Raw genomic sequence first — 19,976 nt, 5'->3', positions numbered from 1 at the left:
ATATACTGAATGCCCGGCACGCATCACGGCTGATGCACGCCGGGCAAAATCTTTTTTTTATTATTATTTTATTATTTTGATTTAAAAAAAAAAAAAAAAAAAATTTATGCCTAGCGTGCACTCGGCAAGCGATAAAGAAAAAATTATATTTTTTTAGTTTAAAAATCCTTGTCACGTTAGTTTATAATTTTTTCTGAGTTTATTTGTTTAGTTCCTTAGTATTTCTGTCTCTCATTGTCTTGGTTCTAAACAAGCAAGTGATTTTTCAACTTTGGTTCTTTTTTAGATAGCCCATACTATCGAATAAAATTTAGACACGTCAACTTCAAATACAAAATAAAATAAACCCAAAAACACTAGATTAGCCCATCCAAGCTAGATGGCCAATGGGTTTCAAATTTGATTAATATGTGTGATCATGTGTTTTCCAAATTTGTTGTTCCATCCTTATGTGGTGGGCTATTACTTAATGGGGATAAGGACCTGGTTTACACCGGGTCTTTTTCTTAATTGAAGTTAAAACTCTCTTTTTTAACCTTGCAATTTTCGTATTATTTACACATTTCTTCACAGAAATTGGTGATCATATATAGTTGGCAAACGGAATATATATATATATGAGGGGATGAAAAAGAGGTAATTGGTCCGTTTGAAAAACTCAAATTAAGCCAAAAATTGTTAATGTCTCCTCTAATCACAAAAATATTTTTAATAAAATAACAATTTTTTTTTTTTTTTTTTAAAAAAAATTGATAGTAGCCAAACCAGCCTTCAAGGTTCGGATCAGCTACTCCCAAAACTCTTATGGGTGACGTAAAAAATCTAAACAGCGGGGAGTAGCTCGATCACCATATATGAGTTTTGAGGTGGCCAATTCACCTCTAAGCGTTTGTTTCGAATGACTTGGTTACTACTGAAACTCATAAGGGGTGACTAAGCTACCCTCGGCCAATTGAATTGTAGTAGTTTGAAGTGGCCAATTAGATTTGCAGGATCGTTGCACTAGTGGCCACCGCTAGAACTAGTGTGGCGGTTACGTGTTGCCATCAATCACACGAGGTGACCTTGCAGCCGATGCAAGCTCATAATGCCCACATCTGGTCGCCTGATATGCATGGGGACGAATGAAGGACTATTAGACCCATGTGGCTCCAAGTCTGTGGGACCACTGCAGGGCTATCTAGTCTTTTTGGCAGCAAAGGCCATTTGGCTAGTCTTTTTGGCCTGAAACCTGGTTTATCCAACTGTCAAGCATGTTTTCTGAGTTCTTTTAGTCAAAACCAATTTTGGTGTATTCAACCATTGGCTCATGGCTGAACTTATTCTATTCACAATATGGAAAGCCGACTTTCAAAATTCTTAATGTAAATAAGATTGCAAATTGATATAAAATGCATCTATATCCACTTACAAATCTCACGCTCACAATAGAGGTATCAATTCGTGTTCGCATATTAGATTTAGATCGTATAGAGATGTGTAAAAAATTATATGTCAACTTTAACTATATCCATTTAATTAAATGAGTAAAACCTCTTAATTCTAACACACTAATTTCGTGTCGAGTCTATGTTAAGTTCTCTGGTCGCGCTAAAAATTGCTAGTCCTAATATCTCATGTTACGTTCAAGGCGTATCGTGTTGAAGCATGAGTATAAAACTGTATAGGTCAACCCTAACTCAACCAATTTAATTAAACGGGTCAGACCTTTCAATCTTAACTTACTAATTTTGTATTGAGCTCGCAAGCTATGTTACAAATTGCCAACCCTACCTCAAAATGGTTGAACTGAAGAGCTCATTATCGAGAAGAAAAATGGCTTCAAGATAATTGCTTTGTTTTTTTTTTTTTCTTTTTTTTCTTTTTTCTTCCTCCTCATATAAGTAGTGTTTAATAATTATAACATCTAGGATAGAGTCAGCAGTCAATAATTATAAGAAATGGAGCTTGGACATTACTTATTATGAAAAGGCATATAACTTAATATAAATATAAATTATACAATTGCTGCTCCAAAGGTAAAGCTAACCTGTTATGAAACGGAGCGTCTTAAGGCATTTGAACCAAAAACTGACTAGTTAAGCTGGGGAGAGAGCACTACACAGCGACCTGTATGCATTAGCACACACTTTGAATTTCTCTTCGGCCATTACCTGCAATATACATTGATTTCTTCTAAGACTTGAAAAGAAAAACCACAAATAAATGCATAAAAGGCATTAAAATCACTTGGGCCAGGGGGGCCCTTGAGATGTCAATGGTGGCCTCCTTCCCTAACCTTGTATTTCTTGTGCGGTAGCCTATCTTCTCACGACAATTTTTTCACCTCCTTTAATGATTTTTCACGTTTAACTCACCTATACTGTGTGTGAGAGAGAAAGAGGATATAGACAGGGAACATAGTACTTTTTGGTTGAACACTACAACTTGGAGGGCCACTAGATTTTACAACTATACATATACTTTGGATGACAGGGTCAAAAGGCTTGCTAGCAAATGTAACTGTTGTAATAGACCACAAACGAAGACTCGATCACTTGTTTATTTACAGCGACTTGGCATCTTTCGTTTGGAACAAAGTGAGCAGTATCTTTGGGCTTAATCTCGTGAGTAATGAAGGAATTTGTAGCATTTTTTTTACAAAAATCCTATCTCCCTATAAATCTGGTTGGCCATGTGATCAGCTCCAATTCACTTATCTACTGCATCAAGGCAATCATCTAGGCTTGGCTGGATAGCTTTTTTATAGAAAAAAACCGGATGGCTTGGGTCCTTCTGAGGTCAGAAGGATGAAAAGTAGTGTAAATGAGCTCATTTAATACTAAATTTACGTTCAAGTTCAGTTTATTTAACAAATAAATTGAAATCAAGTTGAGTTCACCCCCGGTACCCACCGGGGGTGGTTTCGGCCACCCCCTTGGCACCAAGGGAGCCACCCCTATGGAGCTTTGGGGGTGGCCAAAACCACCCCCAATCACCATTGGGGGTGGTTTCGGCAACCCCCTAGGCTCCATGGGGGTGGCCGAGCCACCCCCCGTGGGTACTGGGGGTGGTTTCGGCCACCCCCAAATGGCCAAGGGGGTGGCTCGGCCACCCCCAATCTTTTTTCTTTTTCTTTTTTAGAAAATACTTTTTTTTTTTTAATTAAAAAAAAAAAAATTAAGTAGGTGCCACGTGTCAACATGTGATTGGTTCACGTGGAATTCCGTTAAGTCAACTAACGGTCAACTGACGGAGGACTAACTTGGTCTATTATCAAAACCATAGGGACCTCCTGTAATAAAAATGAAACTCCAAGGGGAAAAAAATAAAGTTGGAAAACCCCAGGAGTGTTTGGAGTATTTAACCCTTTAATTAAACAAGCAAAGCTCGAGCTTGAGTTAGATTTCAATTTTTTTACTAGGCAATGAGAACCGACTGAGAACTCGAACTGCTTTACTAATTGACCGCTTCATACTTGGTTCATTAAGGTTAGGGATGGATAGAACCAATCAGAAGTGTAAATCGAGCAAGTGAAGCTGAGAAACGGATCGCAACACAACTAGGACTCAAGTCAGAGGAGTTTTGAGTGTGAGCTACCAGCCTCAAATTTATTTTCCCTGCTAAAGATATTTAGATTATTTGCGAAAAGCAAGTAAGAAACCGGGCAAGCATTTCTGCTAATTTTGACTCCATGAATAGAACCCTTATTTTCTTCCCTCATTATTATGCGAGTTAGCACCTCCATGCGTTAATATTAATTCTATGCTAAAAAGTGCTAGTGTGTATATACTAACATATACATATATTACACCCATTACATACACTAGCACATTTTAATTGTATATATGTATATGTTAGTAGTATGTTCGTGTATACACCAACATATATATATATATATATAGACATGTATATCTTAACAAGCCAAGTCGAGTTTATACGAGCATTGCTCACGAGCTTAAACTGAGCTGAGCAGAGTTCATTTGAGCTTAGCTCATTTAATCTTTGAGTTATAATTACTCTTCGAGCTTGACTCGTTTATTAAATAAACTAAGCTTGAGTAAAAGCTTATACGAGTTGAGCTTGAGCTATTCATGAACAACTTGGTTCATTTACAGCCCTAGTTAGGCCTTAGGCCTTAGGCCACTCCAATCCTTGGCAACCCCCAATTCCTTGGTGAAGGTTAGATTTGATCTCAAGTGTTTGCCGAGCCACCAAGAGATTTTACTAAGCAAAGATACAGTGGTATAGGTAGAAGGTGTTGGTACAGAAAATAGAGATGTGTTAGGTTTTAGGTTAGTTAATTCGGTGTCCAAAAGTGTATTCTTTTCTTGTTTGCAAGAGCGTTTGCTGGCGTCCGAACGTGATGTGTTCCATAGTAAAACCCGAGAGCTTCATTCGATGGGTGTTTGCTGGGCCGTTCGAACGGTAGTTGCACCTAGTGAATCTAGAGAGCTCCGTTCGCAAGGCCATTCGCTGAGGGTTCGGACGAGTGGTATCAATAGAAGTTTAACCTAGCCACGTCCGAACGGGTATCAAGTCCGTCTGAATGGAAGCTGTCTGTTACCGCATTAGGGTTTACCAACTTCAGCTTTGATTTCTATAAAATCCTAGTTCCGTTCGAACGAGGTCGTCTGCCTTCCGAATGTTACTGCGGATTTTCCATAATAAGGTTTTCTACTTCAACAAGGAAACCTATTTCTAAGTGCCTATATATAAGACTATAGAGCACAATTTTTTCAAGCAACCGAGAGGCAAAATTCTATATTGTGCTAAAAGAGGATTATCAGTATTCAAAGCTTCAAAGCTATTTTCTCTTAAAGTGTTGCGGTATTTGAAAAATCAATTTGTTCATCAACAATAAGAAGTATATTGGAGGATCTGGTAAAGGAGAATCACTTCAAGAAGGTTGTCGAGCTAGGAAGACAAGCGGGAACCTTATTGATCTTACAGAGCTAGGAGTTGCAAAGGATTGTAAATGTCATTGTGTCTGTAATCTGGATTTTCTTTTAGTGATTTACTGGGTTTGGCTGCCCTGGACAGGTTTTACTTCTAGAAAAATTTCTAAAAGGTTTTCTTTTCGTTACTAAAATATTTGTGTCTCTGTAATTTACTGCTTTACATATTTTGGTGATTGATTGTTGCATACTTCTCATTTTTAATTCCGCATTATTTTTGTTAAACACCTATTCATCCCCCTCTAGGTGTATTTTGGAGTCTAATTTATATTTTCAAAATGGAATCAAATCAATCCCTTAATGCCTTTCTAGATATTCCTCGATATCTCAGCAGATAATCAGAACTGTATATGGGTTCAAATCCTGCTTATGGGGCAATACATGCCAAGAGGATCGAAGAAGGAATGTGCATAAGAATATATAACTAACCCACTTCAGCTGAACACATAATCTTTTAGCAGTAGACATGCAAGAAGTTTAAGTAGAAGATTAAGCAGAGACCAGAAACCTAAACACTTACCTGTGAAGGGCCTTGATGTTTGTCAGGATGCCATTTTAAAGCTGATAAGCGGAAACTGCAAGGAGAACAGCGCCAAAAAATGAGGTAACGGTAGAGAAACTAGAAGATTTATCTATGTACATTAATATACCATGAAATTTATATATAAGTTTCTGTCACTCAACGTTGTTTCATTGTCAAGTTCATGCTAAAAAGAGCATAAAAGAACTAGAGTCTAGAGACTTACGCATTTTTAACATCTTCTATCTTCAAAGGGCCTGTTGGAGGCAGACCAAGTATAGTTCTATCAGAGCGTGATCCTACAGCACATGAATCTTCATCAGACTCAGCTTCACTCTGAGTTTCCCATCTTTTAGCTCTACTGTTTTTCCAGCTTGAACGCTCTCTCCACTCAAATCCAGATGTTGAATTCTGGAAAGAAGATTCCTGCCATGACTTAAAAGTCCATGTATACCATTTGTTCCCAAATGTTGCCTTAAAGATTGGCTCCGGATCATCATCAAAGTCCTCAGAAATACTCTTTTTTCTCAACTTACCTAAAAATGTTATATAAGGGGAAGCATCAGTGCCAGGACAACATAAAGGTAAACAATCATAACTGTTTGTATCGATTAAGCAGCCTGAGCTTTCAATTTTTTTTTTTTTTTTTTGGATAGGTAATGTTAGTTCATAAATAAGCGCAAAGGGACGCAACCCAAATACATAAGAAGTATATAATAGGGCCCAAGTATACAAAAGCTTTTAAGCTGAGAATAAAGCACATAAATCTAAAAATTCAGCAAGTGTTAACACTTGCGACGAATACCATATTACTCTCCACGAGTAAAGTGTTTGGAGTACCATTTTCTTCAATTCGATGAGTCCAAGTTCACGGTCCTCAAAGCTCCGTGCATTCCTTTCTCTTCATAGACACCACATAACACACAAAGGAACCATTTTCCAAATTTGCAAAACTGTACGGTTACCCCTTTGTCCCCTCCAACTTCCCAAATAGTCCTTCATCCTACCCAGCATCACCCACGTAACACCAAACAACTAAAGGACCATGCTCCATACCTCAATAGCAACCTCACAATGCAAGAATAAGTGATCAATTGATTTTCCATTGTGCTTACACATACAACACCACTCCGTCACTATAATGTTCTTTTTACGTAAATTATCCAATGTTAATATTTTCCCCAACACCGCCGTCCACACAAAAAAATCCACTCTCGGATGAGCTTTACTCTTCTAAATACTCTTCCAAGGACCAATAATCGGTGCCAGATTAACCATTACCTGATAATAGGACTTCACTTCAAAATTCTTCCTCTTCAAGGGGATCCAACAAATTTTATCCACACCACCCTGCCTAATCTGTTGGAAATACAGTAACTCGGAAAAATTGTGAAACCACTTCCATTTCCCAGTCATGAACAGGTCGAGAAAATGTAACATTCCAATGAATAACACCATGTGCTATATCCATATTCTCCCCCACCCATGCCTCCTTTGCGCATGCAATAGAGAACAAGGCTGGAAAAAGAATCTTCAATGGTAACTCCCCACACTAAACATCATGCCAAAACAATACTCTAGAACCATCTCCTACCTCAAATCGCACATGCTGGTTAAAATTATCCCACCCCCTCCGAATACATTTCCACACTCCCACCCATAGGATCCCTCTACTTCCTTGGAACACCAACCACCTGTCCTCATATCATATTTAACTGCCACCAAATTCCTCCACCAAGCATCTCCATCATTGTCAAACCTCCACAACCATTTACCTAACAAAGCTCGATTGAACTGAATCAAATTCCTTACCCCTAATCCCCCCCACCTCCATCAGCTTACAAACCTGGGACCAATTTACCAAATGAAACTTGAATTCATCACCGACACCTCCCCACAAGAAATCTCTTTGAATTTTTTCTATACACTTCGCCACTCCCACTGGAATCTGGAACAAAGATAAATAATGTGGGTAGATTAGAAAGAGTGCTTTAATCATTGTTAGCCTACTACACTTGGATAAATACATCTGCTTCCACCCTGCCAATTTAACCTCCATCTTCTCAATGACAGTATTCCATATAGATGGATCCTTATAATGAGCACCCAATGGTAAGCCCAAGAATATAAATGGCATCGAACCCACTCCACACCCAAGTATTCTTGACAAAACTTCCATATTTTCCACCTCACCTACAGGGACAATATCAGACTTTGACAAATTTATGTTCAAGCCTGAAATCACTTCAAAACACAGCAACAAACATCTCAAATTACAAAGTTGTTCCACCTTTGGTTCGCAGAAGATAAGTGTGTTATCTGCGAATAACAAGTGTGATACTACCATTACCTCTGAATGTTGCGAACCCACCGAAAATCCAGACATAAGATCCCTCTCCACCGTTGCATTTATCATCCTGCTAAACGCCTCCATCACCAACACAAATAATAGAGGAGACAAAGATTCCCCTTGTCTCACTCCTCAAGAGCTATTGAAAAAGCCTGCAAGCGTCCCATTAATAAGGACAGAGAAACGTACCGTAGAGACACAATGATGAACCCAACCACGCCATCTTTCCCCAAAACCACACCTCTCTAACATATATAGTAGAAAGCCCCAGTTGACATGATCATAAGCCTTCTCCAAATCCAGCTTGCATATGAGACTTGGTTCCCCAGATTGAATCCGACTATCTACACATTCATTTGCCTACCTAGAATAAATGCACTTTATGTATGTGACACAAGATTCCCCAATACTGGGTTCAACCGACTTACCAGTACCTTCGAAATTATTTTATACACTCCACTTACAAGACTAATAGGGCGAAAATCCTTAATCTCCACCGCTCCAACTTTTTTGGGGATAAGCGCAACAAACGTAGCGTTAATACTCTTCTCAAATCTTCCACTCATGAAATCCCTTGAAAACCGCCATAAGGTCCTCCTTTACCACCCCCCAACATTTCTAAAAGAACGCCATAGTGAATCCATCAGGGACGGGTGCTTTGTCGCCCTTCAACTTCTTCACCACCTCCCATAATTCATCTTCCTCAAATTCTCGCTTCATCCAAAGTCTCTCCCCTTCATCAATGGAGCTAAAAGCCTGGTTGTCCAACAAAGGAGCTAAAAGCCTGGTTGGTCTCCCCTGATACTGTTAAGAATACAATGTTTTATAAAAGTTCACAATATGGTCCTGTATAACTGCTGGATCATCTGTCCTGCTCCCATCCACCATCATAGCAGCAACTATGTTGTTTCGCCTTTGCGAATTGACCAATCTATGGAAGAAATTCGTATTTCGATCTCCTTCTTTCAACCACAATGCCCTAGATTTTTGCCTCCAACTCACTTCCTCTTGGTATAGGATCTTCTCTAGGTTGTGAGAACACTCTTGTCGCTTAATCATCTCCTCCTCCGTCAAAGCTCTAATTTCTTCAATGCGATCCAGCTCACTCAATCCATCCTCCATCTCCTTTTTCCTTTTCCTTAAGTCTCCAAAAACCTCCACATTCCATATTTTGAGAGGAGAGTGCTAGAGAACCAAACAAATGAATTCAGAAAAATTTTCAAACTAACGTGACAGACCGTGAGTGGCAAATAATGGAGAGGAAATTGCATTTTTTAATTTAAAAACCCTTGTCACATCAGTTTGGAAATTTTTCTGGGTTCATTTGTTTGGCTCCCTAGCACTTCTTATTTTGAGATCACCTTTCAGTGCTTTCAACTTTTGAGCCAACACATAACTCGGATTACCTTCAAAGCAATAAGAATCCCACCACCTCTTTACCTGCTCCACAAAACCCTCCGCTTGTAACCACATATTCTCAAACCTAAAAGGTATTTGACCACTTCTTCCCACTCCACACTCCAATATCACCGGAAAATGGTCCGATAGTACCCAATGAAGCCTTTGCTGTGGATGTCAAGAATCTATCAAATCTAGATCCCGCACAACAATTAGACCATGTGATCCTCCCCCCTACCATTGGAAGATCGATCAGTCCCTGTTCAAAAATAAAGTAAAAAAATGGGTCATTGCTTGCATGTGTCTGGATGCACGTAATCATTCTCCTGGATTTCAGACTACATTAAAATCCCCTCCCATACACCAAGGCATTTCCCACAGATTCATTAATCCACACAATTCATCCCATAAATTACTTCTAACGTCATCAGCATTTGGCCCATAAACACCAGCAAAAGCCCATTCAAAATTTTCTATAACACTTCTGAAGACACAGGCTACCACAAATCTCGCTACACATTTCTCAATCTTCTCCACCACTTGTCTATCCCACATTAATAAAATACCCCCGGATGCACCTGTTGATCCCAAATACAGTCAATAAACATAATTACACCCCCACACACTCCGAACCACCTCCCTATTCATGACCTCCATTTTTGTTTCCTACAAACACACAATATCAGCCTTCCACTCTCGTAACCTCCTCCTAATCTTTATCCTTTTCTCAAGCTCATTCATACCTCACATTCCACGAAATTATTTTTGGCTTCATAAAAAATATTTACCAGCCCTCCCCTTTCCTATCAATTTAGATAATCCCTTCACATCATAATTCACTGTGCATTCCAACGGCTTTAATTTGCGATTTCCTCGATTCCCCGATTTGTCAATCACCTGTTTACTGTGACCCACTCCCCTGTTAGATTTACTGGCCTCAATGGCAGTAAACAGAGCCAGCAAATCCTCCTCATGCCCATCACAAGTTAGACCCAAAGCATGACAACATTCTAATACCATCTCTAGCACCCAATCTAGAGACACTGATTGAGCTCCTCAATTTGCCCCATAATGGCCAGCGGTTGAATATCCAGCATCTCTGTCCCCCCAAACTCATCTATTATTGTATATTCCCCATCTCCATTTCCCATACTCTCCTCTTCCTCCTTATCCTCTCCCGGTTCTATATATTTCCCATTTTCAACTAGCTCCGTTGATTTCTTCTCGGTCAGAACCTCCTCTCCAGCGATTTCTGAGCATACTACATCACTGCTGATCATCTCCACCATTGCCAGTGTTCCCCTGCCCTTATTGGTTTCTCTAGTAATCACATGTGTGTCTCCGGCAAGTTCTGGGTGGTAAGAGTGTCGGCGTTTCCTGACCCAAAGGCTGGCCCATCCCTTCTACGGCGCCAATGGGTTCTGTTACATCCTTTTCTGCCATCTCTGCCTCAATTCCGGCCTGCCCAGATGAACACGCATCCTCCACTCCTCCTGTCACCACCTCTACTGCCATTAGAATTCCACCTTTGTGTCTCCTCGTGTGGCCAATGCTCTTGTCGGCATGTTCTGTGGCCATCGCCGGTGTTCCACTGCCCTTATCGGTATCTCTAGCAGTCCAACGTGTGTCCCTGACGAGTTCTGTGTGGGAGAATGCCTGCCTCTCCTGACCCAGAGGCTGACCCATATCCTATACGGCACCAATGGGTTCTGTTACACCCTTTTCGGCCCTATCCGCATCGGTTCCGGCCTGCCCAGGGGAACACACAGCCTCCACTCCTCCTGTCACCGCCTCTACTGCCATTAGACTTCCACCGTTGGATCTCCTCAAGTTCCCAATGCTCTTGTCGTCATGTTCTGTGGCAGGTACGCTTCTTATCATCTCCGGCGCCCTACTCCGGCTATTCTCCGACCGCTCCTCAGTCGCCGTATATTCCAATCGACCCGCGGGCTTTTGGCGCCATCGTAACTGTCTCCTGGGTAAAATTCTACGAACGTAGAATTTACGATATTTGTTAATGGGTTGTTGCCAAATGGGCTTACCTGGGTCCATCATTTGTTTGGGCTGAAAATGGCCTGGCCCATCCCCTTTTACATTTTAGATGATATATATTTTTCATTAAAAGTATTTCAGTTCAAGAAATGACTTCCTTTACATTTCCCACTACTTTGGCGATCACTTTAATTGTTTGCAATAACCACACCATATTTGTACTGATTATGAAGAATAAGCTTTTCAAACTCGGTCACAATCTAATCCAACTTCACATGCCATACATGCGTAATGGTGATTTCTATTACTTGACATTTCAAAAATACATATGAGGATTATTTTGTCACTTTGGCCCCTAAATCTAACCATTGAACTGGTTAGTTCCACCACATAGGCTGGGATGCAGATAAAGAAACCTAAAATACTACAAGGTAATTAGAATAAAGAACTCAAGAACACGCACTTTAATAAAAAAATACATTGTATATAGATTAAGAAAGAAAAAAAGCTAATTAAATGTGAAGTGGGGGAAATCTCACGTCTTATTTTCTTGTGGTGAATTTTGTCAGCATGATGGGCAGAAAACTTTGATCCACCTTTCTTACCAGAGCTATATGAATGACCCTCCTGCTTTGCATGAGAGCAGTTTCCCATTTCAACTCTCATCATCCTCTCTTCATTCTAGGAAAAATTGCAAACAGAAGCGTATGCCATCATAATCAAGAATTCTAAATAAAGAACAGGTAGATCTTCAACAAAAAAAAGGGTTCTAGAAAAGTGTACCTGAACTTTTGAGGACCCACTTTTGAACAGGAGGTCTTTTAGAGCTCTCTTTGCATCAGCACGCTTTTGACGTGTTGCATATCTGATGTAATTCTGAATTGAATATTTGAAGTGTGAGAGGGATTGCAAAAAAATGAAGGGAAGCCAGTGACAAAGAAACAAAGGCTAAACTTCAATTATGTGATTGTTCGCATGAGAAGTACTTTTTAACTTCAATAATTCCTTCTTTTTTTTTCTCTCTCTCTTCTTTTTTGCTGTGTACTTCAAACAGTTGTAAGAAAGTAAGTGGAAATCGCCTAACATGAGTCACTATATTTAATCGCCAAGATATGTAGCTATATTGAATACTTCTGTCATATGGCAAACTAGAGCAGCGCAAAAGCTTTAGCAAAACTCTCAAGAACCACAAGCATGCAAGTCTGCATATGAAGAAATGAAATCCTCCATGAAACCCTTCACTTTTGTGCACACATCCCCATCACACCTGGCGAAATGCAAGACCTTTTTAGCTCATGGAAGACTTCAGACTCAATTTTAAGGATGGAATCTTCTTTGAAAATCAATGTATATATATGCATGAAACCAAATATTTCTGAAGTGATATGAATAGCACCTATTTGTTGCAAAACTCAGCAAATCTTAATGCATTTCTATAAATAGGAATTCATCACCCATCAGACTGGTAGAATTAGCACAAAACCAGAGACTCACATAACAACAGAATCTTAATTGGGTAGAAAAGAGTTTCTAAAACCAATAGAAACTCCTTGATTTATCAAGAGCTCCCCACTAAGTCCAAAAAATAAAGAAATAAGGAACTTTATACTGCACTGTCTATAGTTATCAACATATGTTTTCTCTTTGCCCATTGGACAAGCTTTCAAAATACAACTTCAGATTATACTTCATCCCCTAGTAAATTATAGCTAATACAAATTTAGCTGAGTTGAAAACCCATAGAGATGTCACTGTAACAAATAAAAGTTATATAAATTATTTCCAATCAATTAATATACTCAGGCGGATTTGGTTCTGGCGAGTGGAGTCAGTTACCCGTATGAGTTTGATTAACGGTGAGGACTATTGTACAGTATGCGTTTGCGACGTGCAATTAATCTGAGTAAAGTTCTCCTACGTTATTAAAAAATATATATATATACTCAGGCGGATTACTGAAGTGACAGGGGCATAGTGTCCCTACCACAAACAATGCAGCTTAAAAAGCAGAAAGAGACCATGTTTGAAGAAGGGGGAAGGAAGGCAAGGGAGAATTACCTGGGGAAAGAAAGAAATAAAATCTTTTTGCTGTTGGAATATGACATTGGAAGAAATCAAAGGAGAAAATTATTGTTTGTTGTCTATAAGTATGGGAAAGTAACACTGCCAACTGATGTTGACTTAAAAATTGAGTAATATATACTTGTTCATGTCCGACATATTCAATTAACAAATTAGCATTTCAGCAGTACTTAATTTATATAAATTAGAATTTCATGCCTACTCTAGTCATGAAGGTCTCGAGCATCTATGCAGCACCGGTTATTCCCCATGGAAAAGAAAGCTATTATGTCAACTAACAAAGCCTGTTTCTTTACTTTTAAATGTAAGATTTTAAGGACCACTGGGATTTTCCATAAACCACCAAAAATTGATGAAGAATTATTTCGTCCTAAGTTGAATTGGAGCATAAACTTGATCACTAATGTCATAAGCTGATGCAAACAGTGAGAAGCTAGTTTAGTTTTATTCTCTGTTATTTTAATTTTAAAAGTCAGGGTATTTCTACAATTTCCAAATTTCTAGATATGGCATTCACTTTGGTCCATGAACTTTATAATGGGTTGATTATGTTATTAGGTTCTATTTGAGGACCTAATAGTTATTTATTTTGGGCATAGTAGTCAAATCTCATTTACTCCAAGTTCTATAAGAGTTAAACATTAGTTGCATACGTACATGCGAATGTTTTTTTTTTTTAATAAATAATTCATTTCATTGAAAGGCGCAGAGGGGTGCAACCCTAACATTAATGATGTATACAAAGAAAGGCCCCACTAAAGGTGAAAAGAAGAACAAAATTTCACAAATTGAGACAAAGTAGAGAACTGGGAAATATTAAAAGCCCCCGCCCAATTGAAGAGGGACTTGACAAAAATGCTTTTGAGCTCGTCTTGCTACTTTTCATGATCTTCAAAACATCTTGCATTCCACTCTCTTCTATCTCCATATGGTCCACATTAAGCACAGCAGGGCTATTCTCCACACATCCATAACTGAACAATTACCTCCTTGACCTCACCAACAAGCTAACAAATCTAACACCCTTCCAGGCATAACCCATGTGACGTCAAAATGAGTAAAGATCGCACTCCATAAGTCTCGTGCCACTTCGCAATGAAGAAGGAGATGATCTACAGATTTGCCGCTCTACTTAAACATGCAACACCAATCCACCACTATTATTCTTCTCTTACGTAGATATCCAAAGCCAAAATCTTACAGAGAGTTGCCGTCCACACAAAGAAGCTCACTCTCAGTGGTACTTTAACTTTTCAGATACTCCTCCAAGGGAAGGAAGAAACCCTCGATGTAGCCGCCCCCGAAGTAGAAAGCACACGAAAAAATGACAGCACCTCAAACTTCTTTTGCTTTGAAGGAGTCCACCGAATAAAATCCTCCCCCCTGGCTGCCGTCTGAGAGCATACAACATCCCAAAAAAGCCATCACCACCTCTACCTCCCAATCCTAGGCAGCTTGTAAAAAAGGTACATTCCATTGAATAACGCCATTAGAAACCTGCATATTATCCATAACCCACGCCTCCTTACGTCTTGCAATAGGAAATAATTCCGGGAAGGCTTCCTTCAAAGACTGATCTCCAAACCAAATATCATGCCAGAATCTAATATGAGAACCATTGCCTACTTCAAAACTAAGAGATCTCGAGAAAACTCTCCACCCCCTCCTAATAGGTTTCCACACTCCAACACCAAAAGGCTCCTCAACTTCCTTTGTACACCAACCTCCGTTCATACAACCATATTTTGCTTCTACAACCACACGACAAAATGCTTCCCTTTCCGTAGCAAATCACCATAACCATTCACCCAACAATGCTTGATTAAATTTACTTAAATTCCGAATTTCCAATCCAACAAATTGCATAGGAGAGCAAAGTTGTGACCACTTAACTAAATGGAACTTAAACTCCTCATTGAGACCACCCCATAAGAAATATCTTTGAAGTTTCTCTATCCTGTTTGCCACACCCAAAGGAATAGGGAACAATGACAAATAATATGTAGGTAGGTTAGACAAAGTACTCTTAATCAAAACCCTTGTATGTATTTATGGGTTAGGGTTTAGGCATGAACTTTTTATGAGGTTTATGTGGTGCCAAGGAAACCCTAACAGTGGCACTTAAGATCTCTAGGTGTGAGGCTAGACAATATTTTCTGTGGCACTTAAGATCTCCAGGTGTGAGGTTATACAATATTTTCTTCTCTTCCTATGTCTTTTTAATTTCAATCAATAATTGATCGAATTCCAGACCCAGTTTTGCATTAATTATTTTTCCAAGGTCCAAAACAATAAAACCCTTTTTTTTTGATAAGTAAAAAACAATAAAACCCTAAACCATTCTTTTGTTAATTAGCACACAAACAGCTTCTCAGGTTACTGATAACAGCCCAGAACAGCAACTCAAAGCTTGAGTTTTTGTCCTTGTTTTGTCTCAAACCAACCTCTTTCCTTAGTATATTAGAAATCCTAAATTCCTCAAACTTTTACCTACCTTTTTACCATCATAAACCTCAATCCCTTACTAAATCCTACAAACAATTCCTTCCTATTTCCAGCTCCTTAAAACCCTTCAGAATTCAATCTTTCCTAGCCTGGTCTGAAGCAAAAGCTCTACTTGCTTATCCCATCTGTTGGAACTTTAAAGACTCATTCCTGAAGCATTATCTAAATTAAGCACAGGCAAACATCCCTGTGCTGCAGTCCTAAATTAGATTAGGTCTCCAATCAGTTTGTCCTACATCATAAGGATAAAGATGATCTAAACAATACATACAATAACTCTGAACTAACAATAAGTTGCATTGATATTTATTTGGCACACTTGAGTGATTACTCTTATTATTTTTTTTACAGGTAAACAGAACTCATACACCGCTGCGTGATTGAGACCTGTATATCTATAAATAAATAGCTATTCTGCAATGCCAACTTCAGCTGTTGTACCTTTAATTCTTTAGCATGTAAAATTAAACTTAATATTCCATAAGAATACTAACAGTAAGTACTGACTCACGTACCTTAGTTGGTTCCTGACCTCCTTTTATATCCTGCAAAAGTATTTAGACTGTCAAACTTCTTTAAAGATGTTAATACTAAATAAAATCATGGAAAACTATCAAATTCATATCCTTGCTTTCACTTAGCATCAAAAAACTCCTTAAGTTATCAGTTTTATCAAATAAATCCCTACAAATGAAGAATTTATTAAATAGATCAGTCCAATCATATTCTGTCAATTTTTCTCACAGAATACTTGTAAAATACCAATTATGCCCGTAAAGAAAAAAATTGCCAAAAAAATCCCTCCACAGCCATTCGCATGAAGGTGGCCTCCATGGCCATGGAGGTGTTCATGGCTGTGAACCTCCAAAGCATGGAGGTTGGGCCTCCATGCATGGACCATGGAGGCATGGATCTCTATGGACTCATGACGGAGGTCCATGGATGACCTCCACAACCATGGAACAGGTGTGGTAGTCCAGAGGTTGGACCTCCATGGCCTTGAAGGTATGGAGGTGAATGGAGACCTCCTCCCCATGGCCGTGGATGGCCATGGAGAGATTATTTTGTTTCTTTTAAACAGTTTTTTTTTTTTTTTTTTTTTGTAATTTTTTCTTTGGGGGTATAATTGGTATTTCATAATTACTGTTAAAAAAATTTATGTACGGATCTATTTGATAAATCCTTCATCTAGAGAGATCTATTCAATAAAATTGAAAACTTAGTGAACTTTTTTATACTGAGCGAAAGCAAAGGATATGGTTTTGATATTTTCCCAAAAGTACGTACTAGCTAAGATATGTAAGTATATGTATCTATGTATAATGCCGTGTTTCTATGCACGTGTGTGTGTTCACCATCACTCAATTAAAAGTAGCTAATCATAGATTGCAAACATGCAAACATACATAATAAAGAATTGTTGAGCAGAAAAAAAATGTATTTAAACAGAATATCATATAAAGATGATCCAGCTCCTTTCTTATAGGTTTAACATAGCTTCAAACAGAGGGGAAACCATTAGATTTACAATCGAGTGTCCCCTTCTAAAATATACCTAATTATCTCTATGATGCTCCCCAGCTTAAGTAACTAAACATATTAACCGGTGTCCACTACACTATGCACAACTCTTTTAGACTCCTTTTGGATCTTGGAGAGAGCAAAGAGAAAAGAGATGGAAATTGCTAAGTTGCTTAAGAAATGAGGATTTTATTTAAAAATTTGTACACTTATCTTTTATTTCTTTGAGCTTTCCACTATCCAAACAAAAAATTAGAACCCAGATGATGAAAAGTAATTTTGCATCAGAGAAAGCTAAGCAGGTTCAACACATACCCGGGTAGCATGTCCACACACAGACACATAAGCCTTTGTGTTACATAAAAAGATGCACAAGATATGGATTATGGATAGCAGAGAAAGACACTAAATTATAAGCAAAAAAAAATTATGTTCTAATCTTGAGCTAGAAAAATAAATAAATAAATAAATATGGAACAATCTGAAACAACGCCCCCCCCCCCCCCTACACAAAGCTGAGTACAAAGAAGAGACAAAAACCCTTCACCATAAGAAGGAGATCAAACCAAGGCTCACTCGAGCATGGCAGAAAGCCCAATATACACATAACAATAACCAAAGGAGCTGCACAAAGTTGAGGCTAAAATGAAAAGGAACCAACCTCAGTTTATAAGATAATCTACCATGAAAATCTTAGGAGTCAATTACATTAACCAAAAAGGCAATGCAGATGATTTATTTGAACACCAAATTATCCTGCTTGGAAAAGCCTATATGCTCGTGAACAGCAAATGGATGAAAATCTGACAACGTAGGAACTATATGAGATGATGCCCAATCTTATTTGCTTTATACTTTTCATACTAGATCTGTGATGAATAGCTAAGGAAAGTCAAAAGTAAATCCATGTCTAACACCTAAGCCAATCATGAAATCATTCTACTAAATTAGGGTCAAAATGCGACGAACAAAGAAACCAAATAATGAAGCTTAAAAAAAAAAAAAACCCTTAATTTCAGTAGTAGTTAGACATAAGGCAAGCCTAATATTAATGTCTACATATGGCTTTATAATGGAAACATAATTGAGGACAACTTCTAATCTAACATTAAAGTACATGGGTAGGCATCTAGATTCTAGACTTTAGCAATTGGTATCTAATTGAATGGGACTGATTTTGGGGTGACGGATGAATATGATATCATATGCTCAAATAACACAATTATAATTGGATGGGTTAAGATACTGGCACTTTAGAAGGATTTTCCAAAACCATCAAAAGTACAGAATAATCCATCTACAAATAACCACATGCCTCAACACGATCCTAACCCAGCACGCAAACACTAATTGTCACCCATACTCTAAATGACCTATATAGTCTTATCTATGTAGGAAGTATGTCAAAAATGATAACGAACCATCCAAATGAAGGTTTATTTGAACAACTTCTGACATAAACCAACTTGATAAGTAAAGTACCACTAAACTAACCAATTGACCAATTTTTCTTTCAAATTGATTCATTCATCGAAAAACAAATACCCAATTGACCAACAATTAAAGTCGAAATCACAAAATTTGAACATCACAAGATGACCGCAGAGTGATTTATGGAATTTAAAACAAGCCCCACCTTAGCATTTTAAGAACTTAAGAGAGTACATCATCTAACCTCCTCTTATTCTGAAATAAAATCTCTTTTTCAATATTACAATGGCAATGACACAACTTTCTATGTAAATGATTCAAATGCAAAGAACAATTGTTTGCCTGCAAATACATCACGAAATAAGTAGAACAAATTCATATCCACACAAAAATACAAACTTTCACCAAATGGGCAATACCCCAAACACCATTACACAGAAGAAGAAAAAAATGCTTCTTGAAAAGGAATTTAAAAAATAATAAAATAATAATAATAATAATAAAATAGAGAGATAATAAACTCACAGACTTCCACTTGTTCGTCCACTTCTGACATGAAGTAGGGGTAGAATGAAAGGAAGCAAAATGGGTTGCTGTTGTTGTAGATGAAATCAATGAATTTTTTATCACCGCCAGGTTTCGCCATCTGGGTATTTGAAATTGCATATTGATCAAAAATGAGAGGAGAAGAAAAAAACCCACTAGTGGATTCTAGTTATCAGTCACTCTTTGGTGCAAAAGATTATTAGCCTATTGTCACGGAGAAGGAAGCGCTGCTTCTCACGCAAAAGAAATATTTGCTATTTTCACGAGAACGTTTTGGTGCCTTGATGGCCCTTGAGCTATCTCAGGCAAGGAGGAAGGAAGGCTTCTCCCTGCTATCTGTGCTTCCCCCTATTCTTTTTCGGGCTCTGTAAATGATTCGGAGTAGGCCGGGACTGTGTACTTGGGCTCCGTATATCCATCTAGCTCATCGGCCTGTGCCTGTGTTTGTTAACTTTCCATTTTGGACTAATTTTTGGATTTGGGTCCTTGGAAGAAAACAAGTTGGTTTTGTAGTTCGGGCTAACAATTTTTTGTGCGATTCGTAAATCTGACATGAATTTAACACAAAATTACAAAATTATGATTAACGGATTTAACTTGTTTAATTAAATGGGTCAGGCTAAATTGTCTATATAATTTTATACTTGTACATCAACATGATTCGAACTTAACATGCGACAATTAAAATTAACAA

General features: G+C 38.3%; 1 protein-coding gene across 2 annotated transcripts; it reads right to left on the bottom strand.

Annotated features, from left to right (window-relative positions):
• Positions 1-800: 800 nt before the first annotated feature.
• Positions 801-19,673, bottom strand: LOC132165514 (Chaperone DnaJ-domain superfamily protein). 2 transcript variants are annotated; one of them, XM_088511690.1, is made up of 8 exons: positions 19,262-19,321; positions 16,300-16,329; positions 12,329-12,464; positions 11,981-12,073; positions 11,737-11,878; positions 5,684-5,993; positions 5,458-5,512; positions 801-2,153 (listed from the first exon to the last, which is right to left on the bottom strand). In XM_088511690.1, the coding sequence occupies exons 3-8, from the start codon at positions 12,335-12,337 to the stop codon at positions 2,079-2,081; spliced, it is 684 nt and encodes a 227-aa protein (XP_088367816.1). In that variant the 5' UTR covers positions 12,338-12,464; positions 16,300-16,329; positions 19,262-19,321; the 3' UTR covers positions 801-2,078. The 2 variants fall into 2 exon arrangements, with proteins under 2 accessions (XP_088367816.1, XP_088367815.1); XM_088511689.1 differs by lacking the exon at positions 12,329-12,464 and having other exon boundaries at positions 19,262-19,673.
• Between the last annotated feature and the right edge of the window lie 303 nt (positions 19,674-19,976).

This window comes from Corylus avellana, chromosome 11 (assembly GCF_965113065.1).
Source record: "Corylus avellana chromosome 11, dhCorAvel1.hap1.2, whole genome shotgun sequence".
NCBI classification, from domain to species: Eukaryota; Viridiplantae; Streptophyta; class Magnoliopsida; order Fagales; family Betulaceae; genus Corylus; species Corylus avellana.
This window is presented reverse-complemented; position numbering and strand designations above follow the sequence as displayed.